The sequence below is a fragment of the Ursus maritimus genome, unplaced genomic scaffold (assembly GCF_017311325.1).
Source record: "Ursus maritimus isolate PB19 unplaced genomic scaffold, ASM1731132v1 scaffold_14, whole genome shotgun sequence".
NCBI classification, from domain to species: domain Eukaryota; kingdom Metazoa; phylum Chordata; class Mammalia; order Carnivora; family Ursidae; genus Ursus; species Ursus maritimus.
The window spans coordinates 9,150,545-9,173,171 of record NW_024423786.1 but is presented as its reverse complement, the minus strand read 5'-3'; the positions used below and the strand labels follow the sequence as shown (position 1 = coordinate 9,173,171).

At 39.3% G+C, this 22,627-nt stretch overlaps 1 protein-coding gene across 4 annotated transcripts in view; it reads right to left on the bottom strand.

The window, feature by feature from the left end:
- The window catches only part of RAD18 (RAD18 E3 ubiquitin protein ligase), a 102,259-nt gene that overhangs the window by 1,331 nt on the left and 78,301 nt on the right, over positions 1 to 22,627 (bottom strand). For all 4 annotated transcript variants that reach the window (XM_040628529.1, XM_008697931.2, XM_040628527.1 and 1 more), the window contains one exon: positions 8,791 to 8,853. In XM_040628529.1, the coding sequence (XP_040484463.1) occupies positions 8,791 to 8,853 (63 nt within the window). The remainder of the gene's footprint in view (positions 1 to 8,790; positions 8,854 to 22,627) is intronic.

Below are 22,627 nucleotides of genomic sequence, written 5' to 3'. Positions count from 1 at the left end.
CAATCAGGTAAGAGGACATGAGCTAACATTTTTAATGAATTCTGAACTATGGGCTGGTACTGAAGGCCCGGACACAAGGAGAAGCCACATGCACTGGCAAGCTCTTTTCCAGGAGCCTCCATCAAGTGCTCATAAGAAAGACTGGGAGCAGGGTGGGAGAATGAGGAAAGCCCACTTTGGTGGCACAGGATAAAGCTGGTGAATGGGGGTGACAGGGGTCAGGCAGAAAGGCCTATCTCTTCCTGGGACTGTTCTCTTCTATGAAGTGAGAGCTTTCAGCTGCTGAGGGAAACTCACTGGCCCATGGGAGTCAGGCAAAGATCTACTACCTCTGGAGGAGGGGCAGAATGCTTGAATGGGAAGTCTGCTTAAATGGGAAGGACAGGAAATCATTTGCAAGAACACCAGCAAAGATTCTTTGGGGAAATGGTAGAAATAGAAACCTCTACCTCTGGAGGAAGGGCAGAAAATCATCTTGAGCCAATAATCTCAAACAACACCAAGCAAAGGCTTAGGCAAGGCAGTGTGACTACCATGGGAGGGCAGAGAAAGCTCCACCCCCGAGATCCAGACACAGAGCCTGCCCAAGACTGCAGCTGGAATAAGACAACAGAGAGCCCCAGCAGGCTCCCACCAGGAGCCAAGCACCAAGTAACAGGCAGTAGCAATAAACTGCTGAGGGAGAGGTATGGACATGGAGAGATGTCCCTCTGGGATGCAGGCATGCAGACAAGGCTGAAAGGTAAATGAGAACAAAATCAGTGAACAAAAGCTTCCACAGTCCAGCCCCCACACTAAGCACAAGGTAAAAGCAGCCCACTGGTTGAGGAACTTGATGCCTCTGATACCCTGAAGGTCATGTTAGGAACCAGGAAATTACAACCTGGGTCAACTCCCCACACTAATGGCCTAAGAGAAGAAGAAGCATGCGCATTTCCAGGCACAAACTCTATTTTTACCTCAGTATCTATGTCCCTTCGCAGGATGTCTAGCACCCACACAAAATGTACAATGCACAAAGAGGAAAAACCAAATAAAAAGTCCATTACCAAGATATAAAGTAACCAAGAGACACAGAATGACTCACATGTTGGAACCATCAGACTAAAACTTTTAGTAATTAACATGGTAAAGGCTCTACGGATAAGCTAGAGGACATACATGGAGAGGTGGCTCCAGGGGTGGCTCGGAAAGTCAAAGATCGTTACTGTCCCTCCCTCTCCGTACCTCCCAGAGTCTAAGAGGTTCCTCCCCCACTGTCAGCACTGTTGCTCTTTCTCCACCTCCACGAAATCAGCACGTTCCTTTTTATTAGCTGTAACTTTACTTTTTCCTCAATCATCCTCTACTCACACCCAGTTCTTTGACCCAGAAGTCAGACGTGAGAGGGTAAGGGCATTTTTATTAAACTTTTCAGAGACTCATTATGTTCCCCACTTTGACGCACATGGGCCATGGTAAGAAGACTCAGTGAGTAGTGTACTCAGCCAAGTCATCACTAGCCTTCTGATTTAGGATAGGAGTTGGCAAACTCTTTGTGTAAAGGACCAGATATTTTGGGGCTCCGAGGGCCATACAGCCTGTCGCAACTACTCGATTTTGTTGTAATCATGAAAAGAACCAGAGCCAGCAGATAAACAAATATGTGTGGCTACGTTCCAATAAAACTTTATTAACAAACAGACAGCAGGCCAGATTTGGCCTATTGGCCACAGTTTGCTGATCCCTGACCTAGAACCGTAACATTCCAGCAAGTGAATCCAACAAGCTGAATCAGAATTAAGTGTGAATCCTCTAGGACCCCTCTTGGCCAAGCTGATACCCGAGGGTATACCAATCTGGCCAGTATACAGTTGCTGTTGGGAGAAAAAAAGAAGCATCATGCCCAGGAATAGTTAAGAAGGAACCCTGAGTTTCTGAAATAGGCAAATATATAACCTGAAAACCCTTTCTGTCCTAATCATTACCCAGAAAGTGGCCAAAAGGAGAGGATTCCTTTCTGGGGACAGCAGCATTCAGTGACCAAACTTCCTTACTAAGGTGTGTGAACCAGAAGGTGAAGGAGTTACTATTTTTAAAGGAGGCCATTCGAACATTCAATAATATTAGATGGCTACAGATTGTAGGGAGGATAAAAAGCCAAGTGAATCCCTTGACCATCAGCCCTTTATTGATTCCAGTCATTCCCTTCAAAGAATGGGTCCTTATTATTGATAAGTACATGAGTGACCCAGATGGTTCACTCAGCACCCTTCAGATTTGCAGCCTCAAAGCAGGAGATGTGCCAATCTGTGGCCTTCATGGCCACTTTTATGACCTGTTCAACCTTAATTACCTCTTTAAAGGCTCCATCTCCAAATAAAGTCACAGTAGAGGTTAGGGCTTCAACATATGAATTTTAGGGAGACACAATTCAGTCTGTAAGAGCCTCCATGGATCAGGCCATTCAGTTTTGACAAGAACCTAGTAGCAAGCAAACAGCTATTTTTCAATAGGGGTATAACTGATAGCTATGCTAGGCTGGACACAAGTCCAAAATCCCAAAGGGTGCCTCTAGGTGGAGGCTGCCTCCCTTTCTCAGAGGCTCTGATCAGGGAAATTATTAGTCTTAAGACTTGTAGCTCCAAGGGGTCATTAGGGTTGTGGGAACTCAAGGGTATTAGCACTTCTCTGTGTGTGGCTCTCCCCTATCAGAGAATTTGCTCTGGCACTTATTGGGTGGGGAATTATGCATACGTAACACATCAATTCCTACGTACACCCCAAATTTTTTTTTAAAAGATTTTATTTATTTATTTGACAGAGACAGCCAGCGAGAGAGGGAACACAAGCAGGGGGAGTGGGAGAGGAAGAAGCAGGCTCCCAGCAGAGAAGCCTGACGTGGGGCTCGATCCCAGAATGCTGGGATCACGCCCTGAGCTGAAGGCAGACGCTTAATGACTGCGCCAGTCAGGCGCCCCTACATCCAAATTTAAAAACAACAGTACAATGAATTAGCCCAAAGGGCCCCGTCTACAAGGTCACATTAGCTTCCCTTCCCCATTGTGAATCTTACCCAAACCCCATAAAATCAATTCAGGTGCTTCCTTCCCCCACAGGGCAGGGTAGGATGGTGAATCTGATACTATACCCAACAGAACCATAAAATCCCTCCCTGAAGTTCAGCACCACATTCAGACTGGTACAGACAGCCTTTCATCTCCCTTAGGGGCAGGGGAACCTTAGCTCCACTTCTTTTTTTTTTTTAAGATTTATTTATTATTTGAGAGAGAAAGAACGAGGGGTAGGGGCAGAGGAAGAGGAAGCAAGAGTCCCAAGTGGACTACACGTTAAGCACAGGGACTGACGTGGGGCTCGATCTCATGACCCTGAGATCACGACCTGAGCTGAAACCAAGAGTCAGTTGCTTAATGAGCTAGCCACCCAAGTAACTCTCAGCTCCAATTCTAATCAACAAAACCAGAATAGCCAAAACAATTCTTAAAAAAAATGTACACTGACAACACCAAATGCTGGTGAGGATGTAGAGCAAGAAAAATTCTCATTCACTGCCAGGGAGAATGCAAAATGGCACAGCCACTCTGGAAAAAGTTTGGCAGTTTCTTACAAAATTAAATACAGTCTTACCATACAATCCAGCAACTGCACTCCTTGGTATTTCCCCAAGGGCACTGAAAACTTATATCCACACAAAATCACGTACTTTGTTTTTAATTAGAATATAATTATATATAGCACTTTAATCATAATTGCCAAAACTTGGAAGCAACCAAGATGCCCTTCAATAGGTGAATGGATAAATGAACTGTAATACCCCAGACAATGGACTATTATTCAGCACTAAAAAGAAATGAGCTATCAAGCCTCAAAAAGACATGGGACAATCTTAAATGAATATTACTTAAGTGAAATGAGCCAATTTGAAAAGGCTACCTACTGTAGGATTCCAAGTAAACGACATTCTAAAAAAGGCAAAACTATTAAGACAGAAAAACATCAGTGGTTGTCAGGAACTTGAAGAGAAGGAGAGATGAACAGGTGGAGCATGAAGGATTCTTAGGGCAGGGAAACTATTCTGTATACTATAATGATGGATACATGTCATTATACATTTGTTAAAACCCATACACTATAAAGTAAAAAGAATGAACTCTGATGTAAACTGGAAAAAGAAAGTTAGAGGCCTCGTACTAGCTGATTTCATGACTTACTGTAAAGCTGCAGTAATAAAGACAGTGTGTTATTGGTGAAAAGACAAATATATAGATCAATAGAATAAAATGGTGATTCCTGAAATAGACCCACACATATATATATCCAATTGATTTTTGATTAAGATACCAAAGTTATTAAATGGAGAAAGGATAGTTTCTTCAATAAATAAAGCTGAAACAAATGGAGACCCACATGTAGAAGAGAAAAACTGAACCTCAATCCATACGGTGCACCATTTATAAAAATCAACTTGAAATAGATTATAGACATAAATGTAAACCCTAAAACTTCTAGAATGTAATAGAAAACCATTGGGTTAGGTAAATATTTCCTAGGTAGGACACAAAAAAGCACCATATGTAAAAGAAAGGAAAAAACTGATAAATTAGATTTCATCAAAATTTAAAACTGCTCTTTGAAAAAGACTATCAAGAAAATGAAAAGACAAGCCATAAAGTGGAAGAAAGTATTTGCAAAACACATTTCTGATAAAGAACTCATAAGTCTCAAAAGTAAAAAACCACCCAATTTACTAAATGGGCAGAAAATTTGAGGAAGCACTTTATCAAAAGACATAGGGATGGCAAATATGCACATGAAAGGAAGTTCAACATCATCAATCCTTAGGGAAATGCAAATTAAAATGACAAAAAAAAATACTACTATATCTCTATTAAAATGGCTTTAAAAATAAAAAGCATAACCAAGTACTGGCCAAGATATGGAGCAACTAGAAATCTCATGCGTTGCTGGTGGAATACAGTTGGGCAGTTTCTTGTCAATTGAACATACACTTACCAAATGATGCCATTCCTAGGTATTTACCTAAGACAAATGAAAACTTACATCCACACAAAATGCTGCCTTCAAATCCTCACAGCAGTTTTATTCATAATCCCCCAAATCTGGAAACAACCCAAATATGCCCATCAGCTGTTGCATGGGTAAACAAAATGTGTTGCAAATGAATTCTCATGGGGTTAAGATGCAATTCAGATTATCAACAGAGAAAATTACTTTTCTGATTTTATAAGAATATTAGGAAAGCTATTTCCTAAAATTTCCTCTTTAAGGCACTATGAGATAAAGAGTTAAAATGATTTGTAAGTGACAATCCTTATCCATTCATAGGTTCTTGGAGCCACGGAAGCTATGTCACTAACAGCTAGAATTCACTAATGAGTATATTCAGATCCAATAAACATTGACTGACATATTCATTCACTCATATACCTACTGAGTGCCCGCTATGGACCACCCAGGCACTATGCTACACACATGAAGAGTCAAGGCCCAATGAACATGCTCTCTAGAAAGGCAGTCAAGTGGTGAGTGCAGAGTGCTGCAGGAGCAGAGTCAGGGGCTTCTGAATGGAATTGTGGAGAAAGGAATGACAATTCCCATCTAGCTGAGAAAAGGGGAAAAGGCAACTGAGGCAGAAGCAAAGGCATAGAAGCAAGGTAACATGACTCTCTGAGGTGACTGTGAGTAGTTCAGCTTAGCTGAAACAAGGAGTTGCGGCGTGCAAAGGGGATGGGTGCAAATGAAATTCCATGAGCCAGTAGGTAGGCTGGGGCCATGACAGTAAGAGCCTTGGGTACTGGCGAGTCCCTAAAGGACTTTAAAGTCCAACAGAAAGAACAGTGTGTTTCAGATCTCACTGGCAGAATGAACTGTAATGACCAGAGGCAGAGAGGCAACTGGACGGCTGTTGCAGCAAGCTGGAGAGAAGAGCAAAGGGCCTATAGCCAGCTGTGGCTCAAAGCGCTGACAGAGATATCACAAAGGTGCTGCACAAGGTGGGGGAACCAGAAGCAGCATTAGCAACACTTGGGAATGTGCTAAAAATGCAAACTATTAGGCCCCACCCCAAATCTACTGAATCAGACTCTTCAAATTGGGAAAAGCCCAATAATCTGTGTTTTAACAAGTCCTTCAGATGTCTGTGAGGCATACTTAGGTCTCAGCACCACTCACTATACGACTTTTGCAGTTGACTAAATACGAAAGGTCAGGCCGAGTGAGAGGTTGATAATGATTCCTAGGTGACTGGCTTGAACAGTGGGGCAGACTACCATACTCCATCTACTGAGAGAGGGGACAGTGGAAGGCAAGCAGCTCTGGAGAGAAGGGACTTAGACTCTCTGGGGCAGACAGATTTTCCTCACATTTTATATATAAAAACAAGTGAAACCTAGAAATGGGAAATGATATACCAGGACCATTTCTCTTACTGTTTTCATCCTGTTTGATGTAAATATATTTTATAGCTCAAAACAGTAAGATGAACCAATACTTACAGACATAAGAACCCAAGACCAGTTTGTAGAAAACAATTTTGGTCGCTCATGAAAATATTGCTTTATATGGAGCACTGTGTTGCTAACAGAACCTCTCAATCATTTACGGAATTAAGAGAATGTGTTGGAACTGAAATAGTATGTTCCAGGACTAACATCTCAAATATGCCACTTGTGGTACCACAAAACATGCCTATAAGCTTAAGATATAGAACTGACAGATTTTGTTTAAAAGTAAAGCTATGGAGGCTTTTCCTGCTTCTGCCTCTAAAGCTACATTATGGCACCAGTTTGTGTGAACTGTTCTATGTTCAGCTGAAGTTAGGAGGCCTGGCTTCTGATCTTGGCAGTGCCACTAACTAGCTGTGGACTTTGACCTGGTCAATTTAGCACTCTGGAGTCCAGCTTCCTTCTCTATAACATGACAGGTTTAGACAAGATGAACACTTAAGATTCTTCTAGCTGTAACATTTATTATTTATGAGGATCAATCGATGGGACTGGTCTTCTAAGTGCTTTCTTATAATGATGACTTTTGGAGGCCATCAATATTAAGAATGGGCCTGGGTACAGGAACTCTGGCTATAATGTGTCATAGCCCTCGGTGCCTGGTTTAGGTCAGCATGAACAGGGTAATTCCTGGTACAAGAGGCAATAGCTAGCTAAGCAGTGGCCTTCTTCCCGAAATGCAGTTAAATAATGGTTAGGTGAGAGTAATGCTGCCAAAATCTCAAACTTTCATAAAACATTACTGTTTGAACCACCAAATATCTCACTGGCTGAAAAACCTCCTCATCATGCTTTCCCTGGATACAGCACACTCCCCTTTCTTCCAGTGATTCAGCTATGAAACTACAGAATCTCAGCACAGTAAACTTCTTCTTTGTAAAGACAGTATACAGCTTAATGGTCCGAAGAGCTGACTTTTGACACACTGGTTACAGTCTTAGCTCCATCACTTACCATTTACTGCTGAGTGACCTTGGGATGGAAATTCACCTCTTCAAGCCTCAAAGAGGCTTTAAACAAGGTGAAGAGGTCAACAGTATCAAATCTGCTAAGAAGTCAGTGAAGGTCTTGACTTTGGATTTAGCAACATGGAGCTCTTTGATGACCTTAGTGGAAATGATTTCAGATGAATGACGGAACTGGCTGAGAATGTGTAAGAATAAGTAGGAGATAAGGAAGTAGAAAATGCAGGTAGAGACCATCCATTAAGAAAGGAAGGAGAGATAGAACAGTGGCTGCAGGATGAGATGGAGTAAGAGGAGAGACTGAATGAGGTGTTATTTGTTGCTTGGCTGGTTTTAAGATGGAAAGATGTGAGCAGGCTGAAAACCCAATGACAAAGATACAATTGAGAGGGAGAGGGTGCCAGACAAGGGAAGGGGAGAAGGGATAAGATTCCTGACAAATGGGTAGGAATGAGGGAGGAGGAATTACCCGCTGATAAGACATCCCTTCATTATAAAAGGAATAAAATATGTACAAATATAAAAAGAGGAATAAAATATGTACAAATATAGGCAGATTTATATATTTGGTGTTGAAAAGATGAGGACTGACACATAATGGTTTCTGTTTCCTCTACAAAGAAAGAGAAAAGGTCTCCAGCTGGGGGTGCAGCCACTGGAAAGAGGTGAGGTTTCAAATAATCCTTGTGAAGAATCAGACAAAGAAATGACCACAGAAACAGTAAAACTGCTAGCAGTCTGGAGGGCCCACTGAAGTGTAATCACAAAATTACAGTGGGACAGAACTGCCCCACTGTACCGCTGATCACTCCTGCAGGTGGAGATTAATGAAAATGTAATATTCTTTGGCATTGTTCCTTTCCTCCCTACCTACCAGTAGGACCTGGAATAGGTCCCCTCCACCACTCTCATTTCCTGGACAGATTTCTAAATGCCTACAGGAGAAGGAATCAAACTACATTTATTTTACACTAAACACATCTTATGACTGGGAACACCTAGGAAAGGACTGAAAGTTTTGTAAACACTCTGAGCCAGTGCTTATGGCTAAACTGTTAATTTCTCATTGGAACAATCCGTCTTTAGAAAAACAACTTCTGACAAGAAAGCAGAGTTATTACAGTGGGATTCCATTTCTAAGCAAAAATGTACAGAAACAAATAGTAAACTGGAAATCTTTACCTTAATGTGTGTGAATTATTACCTCCTTAAATCAGAAAGCACAAATATTCTTTTGTTTGAAAATCAAGTGGAATTATAATTTCTCAAAGAACACACATTTTTTAATGATAAGAACTCACCTATGTGATGCTTCCCAGGCTTCCTCTTCTTCTAGAAGATCTCTTATGATGTCTGAACTGGAACTAAAAGGACATGTACATCAATATTGTCAGACAATAAAAAGATTTATATGAAATTCTAGAAAACGCAAACTAATCTCTAGTGACAGAAAGCAAACTAGCAGACCAGTGATTACCTTAGGGGGCAAGGGGTGGGCAAGGAGGGATTACAAAGTGGCACGAGGAAACTCCGGGAGTGGATAAGTTCATCATCTTGACTGTGAAGATGATTTCATAGCTGTACACATGTATCAAAACTCACCAACTCTGTGGTCCAAATATTTGTAGTTTATTATACACCAATTTCAGTAAAGGTGTAAAAAAAATAAACTAGCAATAATAAAGAAAAAAATCATTAAAGTTTAAATAAATCCTTCAACATAAAACCTGCATTCAAATGGAATACAGTCGCAAGCATTTTTAATCTCCCATGGCAACCAAAGATCAAACTGTGTTTTAAAAACTGCACTCTAGTAATGAGATTCATAAAGAGACATTAAGTTCCTAAGTGGCTTTTAGTCCCTTTGTAACCAAAGTAAAGTAAAATTTAATTAATTTGAACTGTGCTAATAATGGAATTCGTTATAATACAACCTGGCTTAAAGTGGTGTATAATCTTTGGTCTATCTGTGCAGGGTACGGGGTAAAATAAGGTTATAGAGGGCATGTATTATTTCTTTAAAAGAAAAAGTGTTCCAAGGCTTTTAGCATCTTGTTCTTACCCCAAAAAAATTCTTACCAAATAAATAAAAAGAAAAAAAGATGTACACTAATAGTGAAAAAGCATTTCCTTAGGCATCCAAGACAAAGAATGTGAAGGGCATTACATGGGACAACTCGGAAACAGGAGTCACTACCCCAGGGTGGAGAAGGCTAAAACAAAGGAATAACTTTCTCCTGGGTGAGAAACAACACGATTGGATAGACCTGTGCCAATCATTTTCTAATGATACTCAGATAACAAAAGTTTAAAAATTAAAAAAAACAAATCATTTTGAAGCAACATTTGCCTGTGGTGCATGAACAAAACAAGGCAACAACCATCAATAAATACGGTGCTGTGCCAGATATTTTACTCAAGGGGTACCCCTCCAATCCCAAGCCTCAAGGAGCTCTATGCAGGAGCCCTCTGACTACGGCTCACGTGTATGATGGCCTGTGTGTGGCGATTCCATCTGCAGTGCGGGTGTAGTGACCCTCCAGTACAGCTAGCTCAGTGGTTCTCAGGCATTTCAGGATAAGGAGCCTCACAGTAGCAACAATACGCTTAGTATTAGTGGCTTGAGAAAATACATAATAACAAAGTATCATAAATTTAGCAATACTTTTAGTCTATATTTTATTCATTACAGTGGCACATGCAGGACAGTGAAAAAACAGTAGTACCCGCATTTGTGAGACACTCTTCATTATGTCTGAAGGTAATTCCTGGTACGTATGTGCTCCTGCAGGCCCACTGAGTCATTCCTTCAAGCCCCTGGGATGGGAAACACTGCTCTAAAGTATTGGAGTGCCCAAGCATCTGCTGCTCTTCTACATTTGAGGGTGCCTCCCATGCAAATGCAAGTGCCCCAGAAAATAATAACATACATTTATCACTGATAATAGTGTAAACCACCCTAAAACAAACTTTCTCATTAAACAGCTAGCTAAATGTAGTTTTTATTAGGCGAGAAGGGAGAAAAGCAGAAGGTCCTTAAGGAGATACAGGGTAGATTTCACCAACTTTATGAATTTCCCACTTGCTAGGGCGGGCTGATAGCCACTGCCTCCCCTGCCCCCACAGAAGCGCTCCAACCTTTCCACTCCCAACAGCCCAACCTTTGTTATTCCTAAACGTCACTTTTAACTACTACAACTTTATAAAGAAAACTGAAGTTGTTTTAATGTAATTTTTTTTTCCTCTTCTCTCTCCTGTTACACTGATGCCCTCACCCACTCTTCTTTACCTGGACAGAGCTAGGGCAGTGCTTCTCAACCTTTTTCATTATAGTCCCCCACCTAAGGAGCTTTTTTAGACTTTTTTTTTCATAATTGCCCTTCCATGAGATTTTAATACTTAAATATAATTTGTACCTGTTTATATGTTATGTGTGTGTGTGTGTGTGTGTGTGTGTGTGTGTGTGTGTGTATTATAAACAGAGTAAGTTGTTTTTTTGTTCTTGTGTGTGTGTGTGTGTTTTGGCCATCCAGCCTCCTCGCTGCCAAGAACCAAGTTCTGTCCACTAGGGAGCTCCTATCAAGAACCCATGAACTAAGGGAATGGGGGTTAAAGGGTGGTCATGCAGCTCTGAGTCCTGGTAGGTGTCACATGGCTAGAGGAAATAGAGTGTGCTTCCTGCCAACACCAACACACACATAGATTTTTTTTTTAAAACAAGAAGGTTACAAAGCATCCCTCCTGTTCTAGCTAAGTAAGCAGGACAGCTAGACCTGTCAACTAACCCAGTAGTCTTGTGGTCAATTTACCTAGGGGCTTTCAAATCACCAGTAGAAATCACTGATTTGTTAAAGGAAAATATTTGCGGTACATTAGTGACATAAACCTAAGTGGTTTTTCTACACTACCTCAGTGAAAACAGATGGTAGCGAAGGTTCACAAAAAACACTTCTCAAAAATGGTCTGCAATCTCCTCTTGCTCTGTGACTTCAATACCACTGACCAGACATGCTACCCAGCTCCTGAGTCCCTCAGTTCTTGCCACCTTTCCTTCCACCCCAGCTTAGTTGCTAACCTGAATGACATAAACTTTGAGAGGTCTGAACTTTACCTACAGTGATGCTTCAGGATTATCTGCTATACCTTCTACTCTGATTCTAGTCACCACTAAGAAACTGAGAGTTGGCGTGCCTGGATGGCTTAGCCGGGTGAGCGTCGGATTCTGGATTTTGGCTCAGATCATGATCTCACGGTCATGAGACGGACCCCCGGGTCGGCCTCTGTGCTGGGTATGGCACCTGCTTAAGATTCCCTCTCCCTCCCCTCTTCCTGAGTCCACTGCCCCCATCCCTACCAAAAAACAACTAAGAGTTGACACTAATACGTGTTCATTCCTTCTAAAGTAATGTACTCACCATATTCTACCTAAAAACCACCTTCCTGGATGTCCAGTTTTGCAAACAGGATTTACAAACAGACTACTGGGCACAAGAGTCAATATTACTAAGATTAACACTCACAGATCTCTTCCTTGTGGAGATAAGTAATTAATACTTGGTCATTTAGTCATTTTACTATGCCTTGGAGATCAAAAATTTCTTTCATATACTTTCAAGACATCTAAAAAAATCCTCCACAGGAGAAAATAAATTACTCACTCTGGCATACACAGGGTCAGAGCATGTATGAGCCTACACAGCTATAGCTTTTAATTCTCAGACAAGAACTTTTTCAGAGTAAATTTCAGCTCCTCTACTACTTGGGTTTAAACATTCTGGTAGACATGCTTTTAAGAAGCTGGATGAATATGAGGTCAAGTACATGAAAGTCACAGATCCCTAAATAAGGGTGTTTAAACTGTGCTCTCTGATGTTAGCATTAGTCCAGGGTAGAGCACAAATTATTCTATAGATTAAATACATGTGAGAAGGACACACAGACAAAAATATTAATCTTGAATTCTATGGAATTCCCAATCTCTGTGTAGAAAGATTCTAGTAGATCTATTTAGAACACCTATACTTAATTTTCATACCATTAACCTTTGTATCAGCTCGAATTTTCAGAAGTGTAAACTAAACTGTTTTTGGCTTGTAGGTCTTGGGCCTAACTGGTCTTTTCTATAATGTTTTACTCTTGTTATTCTCTCACCAAAAGCAGTAGCACACATCTTAACGGGCAAAGAACACTTTTTGCATATTTCTTTTGCAGTATCTTATTTCATCTTACTAGTCAAGATTTTACAGCCAAAGCTGAAAAGATGCCTAACACCTCTCACAATAGTATGACTGATAAGACTACCCAGAGGATAAGAAATCACAGATTTTAGCATCAAACAGAGTTGAGTTTCTGTGCTGTTTCTGTCACTTAATATGTAATACTGGCCAACTTACTTAGTCTTTCCAAGTCTTAATATTCTCATCTATAAGGTCAGGATGGTAACACATGCAGTTCACAGGGATATTTTAAAGATTAATCAATATAACACGCAGATTGGTTAGCATAGAGCTTAGCATATAGTAAGTGTTCAATAAGCAACGCTTCCATTTTCATATAACAAATCTGGGTCTGAATTACAGGAATAACTGCCTCAGCATTATCCTTCCATTTGCGCCAGGAAACCTGATCACTATGTGCTCTATTTTAATCTTTGATTTCCACTGTTTCTATGACACCAGGGTGCAAATTCATCAGAACTTGTTATTTATCCAGCATGGCAGGTACACAGGGTACCGTGGGGTAGAAAAAATGCAAACATCTGCTATAAAAAAATCCTGTGGAATAAAGGTTACTTTCAAGTGGGATTTTTCTATTATCTAGTAGTTACTCCACTACCCTCCCCCACAAGCCCATCTCTTCTCATAACTGTGGCATTAACTTAAGCGTGCTTGAGTATATCAAACCCAAAAACAAGAACAAAAAACTCCTCAAGGATAGACCACTGGAGGACTGGTGGAGAGCACACAGTGCCAACAGACAATGGTATTTAACTAAATGCTGCTGGCCCCCGTGAATCCTTCTTCAAACCCTTATTTTCAGTAATCTGTTCTTATTCTACAGGGTAAGCAGCAGCTTATATACCTAATATGTTAGCAGCAGGCTAACAATAAAATGTTAGAATAGTAAACATCCTATGTTCAAACAAGAAATCACTCAATGTTGACAATGACAAAAATGACCATTTTTTGAGCAACTACTTCTACAAACCATTGTAATAATTAGCCAGTGCGCATTAGCTTTAACTCATATAAGCAGTCTAGGTTTTATCCCCACAGATGGACAAAGGATCAGAGACATTAAAGTACGTAAAAAAACAGGGATGTGAATGCAAAGCTCATCTTCTTTTTACCGCACCGTGCTGCTTCAACCAGTAGTAGCAGAATGAAAAATGCTATTAATCCACAAGAGTTAAAAAATACTACCGCCTCCTATACACTCATCAGTAAGGTTTATCAGACAACCATCAACAAGGCTCATGGATAAAGCAGAGCTAAGAGTTTCACTGCTCTCCATTACATCTAGAAAAATATAAAATGAAGCTGGCTTCAGATACAAGAATAAAAACTTTTTTTATCAATACCTGGTAAATCCTTAAGAAGAGATGAAAGCAAACCTTACCTAAAACTAAGGTAATATTCAATTTACAAACCATTCACAATATATAATCACCTCATTTGTTTTTTTAAAATCACCCAGGAAGGTTAACCCAGCAAAAAACTACCCTTCCATTTTATCAACAGGGCACGTGAAGCCCAGGGAAATTAATCCAACACTCGGCCACATGCCGGGAACCATTCTAGAGTCAGAAAACCACGACTGAGATGAACCTCCACAAACAAAAACACCTGCCTGCTAGGTACGGGGATCTCACAGACACACATACATTTCAAGGACTTGATGTCATAATATCTTAGGTGAAGATCCATTCCCCCCAAAACAATGTTGCGTTCATCCAAAGCATGGTAAGCTCATTTACCACCTAATTTAAACTCTTTTGAAAATGCAAAAGATGTGACAGAACTAGTCTATGTTCCCACATTTCTCTAAAAACTTTCGACGAACAAAAATCACCACCTCAAACACAGTGAACCATTTAGCTTTCAGAAGTATTTTTAAGTTCATAAATGTTCCCAGAAAAAAGGCTATCATAAAGTACAAATAGTAATGTATGTTAGTACAAAAAGATTTTGTAGCAATATTAAATTCAATAAATGTCACATTCTTAAAAGTTAAAAAACCAAATGTAATGTCAACCTTCCAAAAGCAATCATGAAGGTTTTTAAAAATACAAGGTATCACTAAATTATAGTAACATACTTATAACTCATGTTACTGCTTACTTTGATGTTTTCTTTAGATACTGTTTTCTCTTGACCAGAAACATAAACTTATTTAGCAATTTTTCCAATAATTCCAATGCCTCCTAAACTACAAAATCTCATTAATATATTTGTCTTACCTTACTGCCTGCATCATCAAACTTCATTAACCAATTTATAATAACATTGAAGATAACAATAATTTCCAAAACTTTATTTCACATAGCACAGACTCTTTTCTGTTTAAAGTAGATTAATATATTTACAGGGTTCAAAATCAAAATGACATAAAAAGACATACACTCAGAAGTCTCACACTCTCCTCACTCCCCTGCCAACCCATTCCCCCTTGTCTCCAAAATGTAATCATTTATTAGTTTGTTTATTCTTCTGGTGTTTCTTTATGCAAAACCAAACAAATATAAGTATACACCATCCCCTCCCCCCTTTTAGAAAGGAAACCATATGCTATCTATGCTGTTCTGAACAATGGTCTTTTCACTTACAAATCTATCCTGGAAATCTCTGTTATCAAGCACACAGAGATTGTCACTTTGTTTTTGTTTTTATAATAATATTTTTTATGTTAGTCACCATACAGTACATCCCTGGTTTTTGATGTAAAGTTCCATGATTCATTACTTGCGTATAACACCCACTGCACCATGCAATACGTGCCCTCCTTACTACCCATCACCAGTCTATCCCATTATTCCCCCACCCCCTCCCCTCTGAAGCCCTCAGTCTGTTTCTCAGAGTCCATAGTCTCTCATGGTTCATTCCCCCTTCTGTTTACCCCCCCTTTCTTTATCCCTTTCTTCTCCTACCGATCTTCCTAGTCCCTTTGAACAACCACACAGTATTTCATTGTATGGCTGTACTATAGTTTAATCGACCAGCCCCAATGATAAACATGTGAGTAGTTTCTAGGCTTTTGTTATTCTGTAAACACTGAATAACTTTGTGTGTAAGTCACCATGTAGATGTGCAAGTGGAATCTGAAGGACAAATCCATTGAATACCAGCTAAAAGTCAAAACAACAGTACTTTTGGTTGATCTCATCAGATTCCTGTGCTTAGGAATGGTTATTATGTAGCACCAGCCAGCAATAAATGAGTGTCTGTTTCCCCACAGCCTTACAGCAGAGGATGCAAGCAAATGTTAAAGATTTTTTGCTAACCTACCAGGTGAAAATTGGATTTAATTTGTATTTCTCTTTCAGCAAACCATCTCTGTTCATGACTTCTGCCCATTTTTCTCCTGGGTTTGTGGGTCCTTTCCTTCGCAGTTTCTAGATGCTCAAAAAGACTATCTACTCCTGAATATTTTTTTAAAAAGGTACTATTAAGTCTATAAATGGTAAGAAAAAGTATTAGCATGTCTCCTTTCATTGTCAAAAACATTTCTATTAAGTTATAATATCAAAGCTGAACATTATTTCTTTAAAGCTACATATCTGACATTTTCTCAGCTGATGAGAAAGAATTCCAAAGCAAGTATTATTATATTTATCTTAATTTTAATTCTGGTTGTGATTTAAAAACAATCTTCTGATTCTTTCTAGTACCCCCCACACTACCCTCTATAATTAATGCAGGAACTCTGGCTAACCAAAATTAACTACTGCTCTGAGCTGTACATCAGCAACTAAACATGCCAGCAACAAAACAAAACAAAACGTCTCTTGATCTGGCTTTATCTGCTAACTAATCTCATTTAAAATTCTTGACCACAAATCTGAAATGGACAATCCTTGCTACCAAGCAATCCTATAATTCTTACCTGTGCATTCTGCTTCCCACTCTCAAGAGGACTCCTATCTTCCCAAACCCCCCACTCTCAGCTGATGAACCTGCCTGAGTTACATTAAGAAAATAAAAACCATCAGGCAGACTTGGTGGTCATGCCTTGATCAGATGCTTACTGAGTAAGCACTAAGTTGGTAAAACCATTTACCCAGTTGCTAAAGGCAAAAATTTAGGATTCATCCTTCATACTGAGCTTTTCCTTGCTCACCATACACAAACCATCTGCAAGTTCTGCAGCTCCTACCTCCAAAATATATCCCCAATCCCAACCCATTTCTATGTTCACTATTATTATGCAGATGCACCCCACCACAAACCCTAGAATGGACTGCTACAAAAGTCTAACTGGTCTCCCTGTTTCCCCTCTCACTTCACCTCCAGCCCCCATCCCCATCCATTCTCACAACATCTGGAGTCAACCTTTTAAAAAATATAAAACAGACCATATCGGATCAGAACAATATTGATAAATCATTTGGTCTCTAAACTGATCTGCAGATTCAAGTGAATCTCAGCCAAAGTTCCTTTTTTGTTACAGCAATTGACAAGTTGATTTTAAGGTCTATAGGGAGATGCAAAGGACCTAAAATAATTTTGAAGGCCATGGCAGGCACCTCTGGCTTCCAGCATCATCTCTTCATGACACACAGTTACTATCATTTTCTGTGTGCCAAGAAAAAAGGTTAGGAAACACTGTATTAAAGAAAGAACCATGGGGCGCCTGGGTGGCTCAGTTGTTAAGCGTCTGCCTTCGGCTCAGGGCGTGATCCCGGGATCCTGGGATCGAGCCCCGCATCGGGCTTCCTGCTCTGCTGGGAGCCTGCTTCTTCTTCTCCCACTCCCCCTGCTTGTGTTCCCTCCCTCACTGGCTATCTCTCTCTCTGTCAAATAAATAAATAAAATCTTAAAAAAAAAAAAAAGAGAGAGAGAGAAAGAGAGAAAGAAAGAACGAATGAACGAACCAGACCTTTATGTCAATCTCTTTAAATTCTTATAAAAAATGAAGAAAAGTACTGTGTGTTGGTTTTTTTAAAAAAGAGAAATAAAAGGACATTAGGTTAATTCCAAATGCTGGAATCCTCTTGGCTGTCTGGAGAAATCCAATTTCAAAATACAATTAAACATGTATGCTTAATGTTTTACTTACAAACTTAAGAAACAAAAGAAGACATCAACTCTGAGAGTCTAATGTAAGGGGAAATTTTTTTAATTAGCAAAATTTTCACTGCTACAACTAGATGCTGAATCAGACTCTCAAGTTAGATGGGCAGGGGGGTAAAATCGTGATGCTTCAAATTGTTTTTATTCTTTAGACTGTCAGCAGTATAATGACCTATACAAATAAAAAAAAAATACTAAAAGATAACAAGATCATAGTTTAACAGGCTATGATATTTTGCTCCATAAAGAGAAATAAACTAAAAGACAAGCAACATTGTAAAGATGAAAATCTCCTCCACAACTTAAGAAGAAGTTTTCATCTGATTAAAAATTTCTTTGATAACAGGGACCATGGGGCTGGATATGAAGGTCATACTGAGACTAACACGTCTTCTGCACAGCCAGGCCAACTTCTGCATAATCTACCCACCTGTCCACCCTGAGAAGGCACATTCAACTGTGCAAATGTGGGAAGCCTGGCCAATACCAACCACAGAAGCCACAGAAATCCAATACTAAGTCAAAGTTCAGGCCATAAAGCTCCAGTCTCATGATATGTTCAAGGAGGAGAAAAATTTGAAAACTACCTTATATTGCTGGATTTTAGGCAGTGGACACTGAACCTCCCTGTGATTCAGTTTCCAATAAAATGATCTAGTGCATGAGAAAGAATTATCCCTCCAAAACTGTACCAAATTTTAATGTTCTGAAAAATATTTTTAATTTTGTATTTGTACTATTACCCATACTCTAATAACACATTCTAAATGGCTCTAATAAAATGTGCTTATTAGGACAAGAGAAGCATACTATAGCACACATTAACGCAATATTAAAGACCTCTATAATTAACTTCTGTAGAATTACCTTAAAAAAAAAACAACAACTCCCTTTGAGGCCTGTAATGCTCAAATCTCTCTGCGATACAGGAACAATGTGCACTAGTCATGTGGTAAAATCAAAGGAGGAAGCAAAATCAGCAATTTTATATGTACCCATGTTCCAGAATGTTTGTGTGGGAATCAAGAGAACAGAACATGTGCAAATTAACACTGCATGTCCTAACAAGGCAAGCATACAATCTATCATGTAAACCCAGACACCCTGGAGAGTAATATAGTGTGCTATTAATAATGACACCAGGACAAGAAATGGAAACCAGCCTGTCTCAGGCAAATCAGAACGTATGGTCATTCTATATCTAACTGATACTTTGAACAATTCCATTAAAGGAAGCAATGGTGCCTAAGACAAAAGTCCTGATGCAACTCATGTTGTCGTGGGGGGAACCCGAGCTGAGAATTACTGGCTTCCATTCTATTTACTGACCTTGGGTAAGTCCCTTCACCTGTCCAGGCCTCCACTTCCTTACCTGTGGTATGAAGTCACTATATTTAGTGATTTCCTGTGTTACCTTCTAACTTGAAAATGTTTGTATTCTACCCTAATGTGTCTTTTCCCCAGGTTCTAAAGGTCTCCAAGGAGACCTCATATATCTGTTCCTCTGATTTAAAAGCAAAGGTAGTATGAAATGAGAAGGCAGGGGGAAAAAAGCTCTGATTTTAACTTCTGAGGTGACTGTAACAAATTATAAACTAAATCAACTGACTAAAAATACAAACTTCCAATAGCATTATAAGTAAATTATATACTTCACTTCCACCCAGATTCATTCACCAGAACAGGACTCTGATTTTGAAGTGGTTTGGTTTTTTTACTACAGAGAGCTCTTACCTGGTTGTCCACAGGTGGGGGTCTGGGAGAGTTAGTCCAAAACCGTGACTGCACGCCTACTAACACTTAGAAGAAACTGGTAGTTCCTTCAAGGTCTCATACTTGCTCTTCTCAAAGCATTCTGAAAAACACACTATCAGCTCCTTTTTTTTTTTTTTAATGAAAAACTGAATTCTGAACCAGTCAAGAATGTATCTCAGTTTTATATATCAAGCTAAGTATATCCAGAAGCATATGGAACGAGAATTCTTATGTAGTTTATGAAATGTCTGAAAACTAAAAAAGGAAAACACACTTTAAAAATGTCAACTTTATGCTAGTATTACCTTGTCATGCCAGCCAAAACTCTCAACGCTACAGTCATAGAACCAAAACCTTGGGTGATGATCAGACACTGCTCTAAGCTATGACAATGAAGGTATCATTTGGTAAGTATGGAACCTGGAAGGAACTGCCAGTTTCTATAAGCATTTCAGATACACAAGTAAAAATAATTTGAAAACTCTCTCCTGATACAGGAAATTGAAGGGCTCAAAGTAATTTTACAGAGGATCTCTGTATCATGGCAGATCATGAATTTGGTAAAAACAAATGAAAATATCTGCCACCTGGGATTGACTCAGAAGGCTGAAAAATCAAGAACTTACTATACAACAACATCAACGAAGTTACTCTAAAGAAGCTCCTCAGATTACCCAACAAAAATGCATGATAAAATACTCCTCGCAAAAGGTGCTAACATGAACTGCCTGAGAGTAAAAGAAAACCTTATTATTGAACAACAAATATCTTTTGGCAATGAGTACTGGAGAAAAGATAAAATTATTTGTCCTTTCACGTTGTTCTTGGAGGATCACTACTGAAATCACTTTTACAAGCATATGTTCACTAATAAAAATACGGCAACTGAAGAGGTTGAGGCATATTGTAAATCGTGCATGTTTTCTCTTATGATGAAATGCAAATGCTGGGCTACATCCTTGCAGGGGAAATCATTCTACAGAATCAAAGTACAAGAAAGCAAAACTGATTAAAAAAAAAAAAAGACAATGGAGAGGAAAGCAGAATTCTTTCCTCAGGCCATATTTATGGATTAAATTTTAACATAGCACAAAATAATAACACATTTATATAATGCATTAAAACAGAGTTTTATTATAAATTCATTTATATGACTAAATGTAACAAGTAATTTTAAATGAAAGGGAAAAAGGAATAGTTCAATAACTAAACTTATACAACCCAGAAAGTGTCCAATTTGATATCCTAATTACTTTTTTTAAAATAAACTTTTTTATTTTAGAATAGTTTTATATTTACAGGAAAGTTGCAAAGACAGTACAAAATGTTCCCACATTTCAATTTCTTCTACTGTTAACAGCTTACACTAGTCTGATTCATTAGTTACAACCAAGGAAGCAATACTAACACATTATTGTTAACTGAAGTCCACACTTGAATTATATTTCTTTCACCTCTAATGTCTTTTTTGTTGTTGTTCCAGCACTCCATCCAGGACATTCCATTTAGTCATCAGGTCTCCTTAGGCTCCTCTAGACTGACAGTTTCTCAGATTTTCCTTGTTTTTGATGACCCTGACAGTTTGAGGAGTGCTGGTCAGGTATTTTGTAAAAGGACCCTCAACTGGAGTTTGTCTGATGTTTTTCTCACAATTTGACTGAGGTTATTGAGTTTGGGGAGGAAGGCCACAGAGATAAAGTGTCATTCCAACCACATCATGTCAAGAGTACATGCCATCAACATAACATCACTGTGGATGATGACCTTGATCTCCTGGCTGAGGTGGTGGCTGTCAGTTTTTTGTTTTCTCTTCTTTTCCCTTCCTTTCTCTTCCCTTTCATCCCTCCTTACGCCCTCCCTCTCTCTTTTTCTCTTTCTCTCTTTTTCTAACACTTTCTCCAGCATTGTCTTGCTTCCTGCCCCAGCCCAGGAATCAGTCATTTCTCCAAGAAGCAGTAGTTCCTTCTTTTGGGGAATGTTATGAGAAACCAAGAACAGGGCACTATGTGTGCTGGTTGCAACTGCAGTGCCCTTGCTTCTTGGCCCTGGCAGCTGAGACAGCAAGGAAATACATGTTTGTACACTCGCTTACTTCCTCACACAGCTCTCTAAACAGCTCTATATGTATGCCCCTGAGTTTACAGCAAGCTAGCCATGAGTTCACAACTTTAGCCTTCCTTGTCTATAATCTCCCACTCCAACGATGTGGTTCCCATTTGCCACCCATTTTAAGAGAAGGACACATAGCTAACATAACAGAAAAAATATATATGCTCAACTACAGATAGGTAAGATAAGACAAAAGTCTTCTGAAATAAGTCAGGGAGAAACTTCAATACATATATGTTAGAGAAGTGTTTAAGGTCCATACATCAATGCAAATCAAACAGTATAGATAAGTACACTTCAAAATACCACTTTCTACTTCTTAAACATAAATAAGCAACTGTGTGTGTAAAAAAACATTTAAAAATGATTACCATTAGATGTGCCAAATAGAAGGTTAGAAAACCTCTCTTCCTCCTCTCTAAGGAGGGTTCAAAGTCACACAATATTGCCACTTATTAGTAGGGTACTTCAAAGACCTTACTAAAAAAGACCAGCAGGCCTATTGTGCTACAGCCAGCAGAGTGACTTCAGAAGTAGAGAGGATGTCCATATACACAAGGCCCATTAACAGTACACTTTTCTCTAGTAAGGCAAAACAAAGCAGATAATAAAGAAATATGCCTGACTATCAAAGAACTCCCAGTTCTGTGCTTGTGATTTTCTGCCTAAGGCCAAGAGATTTTTATTCAATATGTTGGTAAACTTTACTATGATGATAGATTATTTCATACTTCAGTTTATTATCACACAAGATGAAAAAGTAAGTTGTTTCTCACCAACAAGCACATTTTCTCCCATCAGTTTGTGGACTCATTTGTCTCAGTTTTCTAGATAATGTCCCTTTCTCCCCCTGACATTTCCTTGTCCATCACTTCTTCAATAGCCCCCAGACAGCCTCATCTCTTCCACTCCTGGCAGCAATGGACAAGGGTGCTTGGCATTTAGCTCTGGAATGCCTAGAGAGGTGCAGTTAGCTCTGGAATGC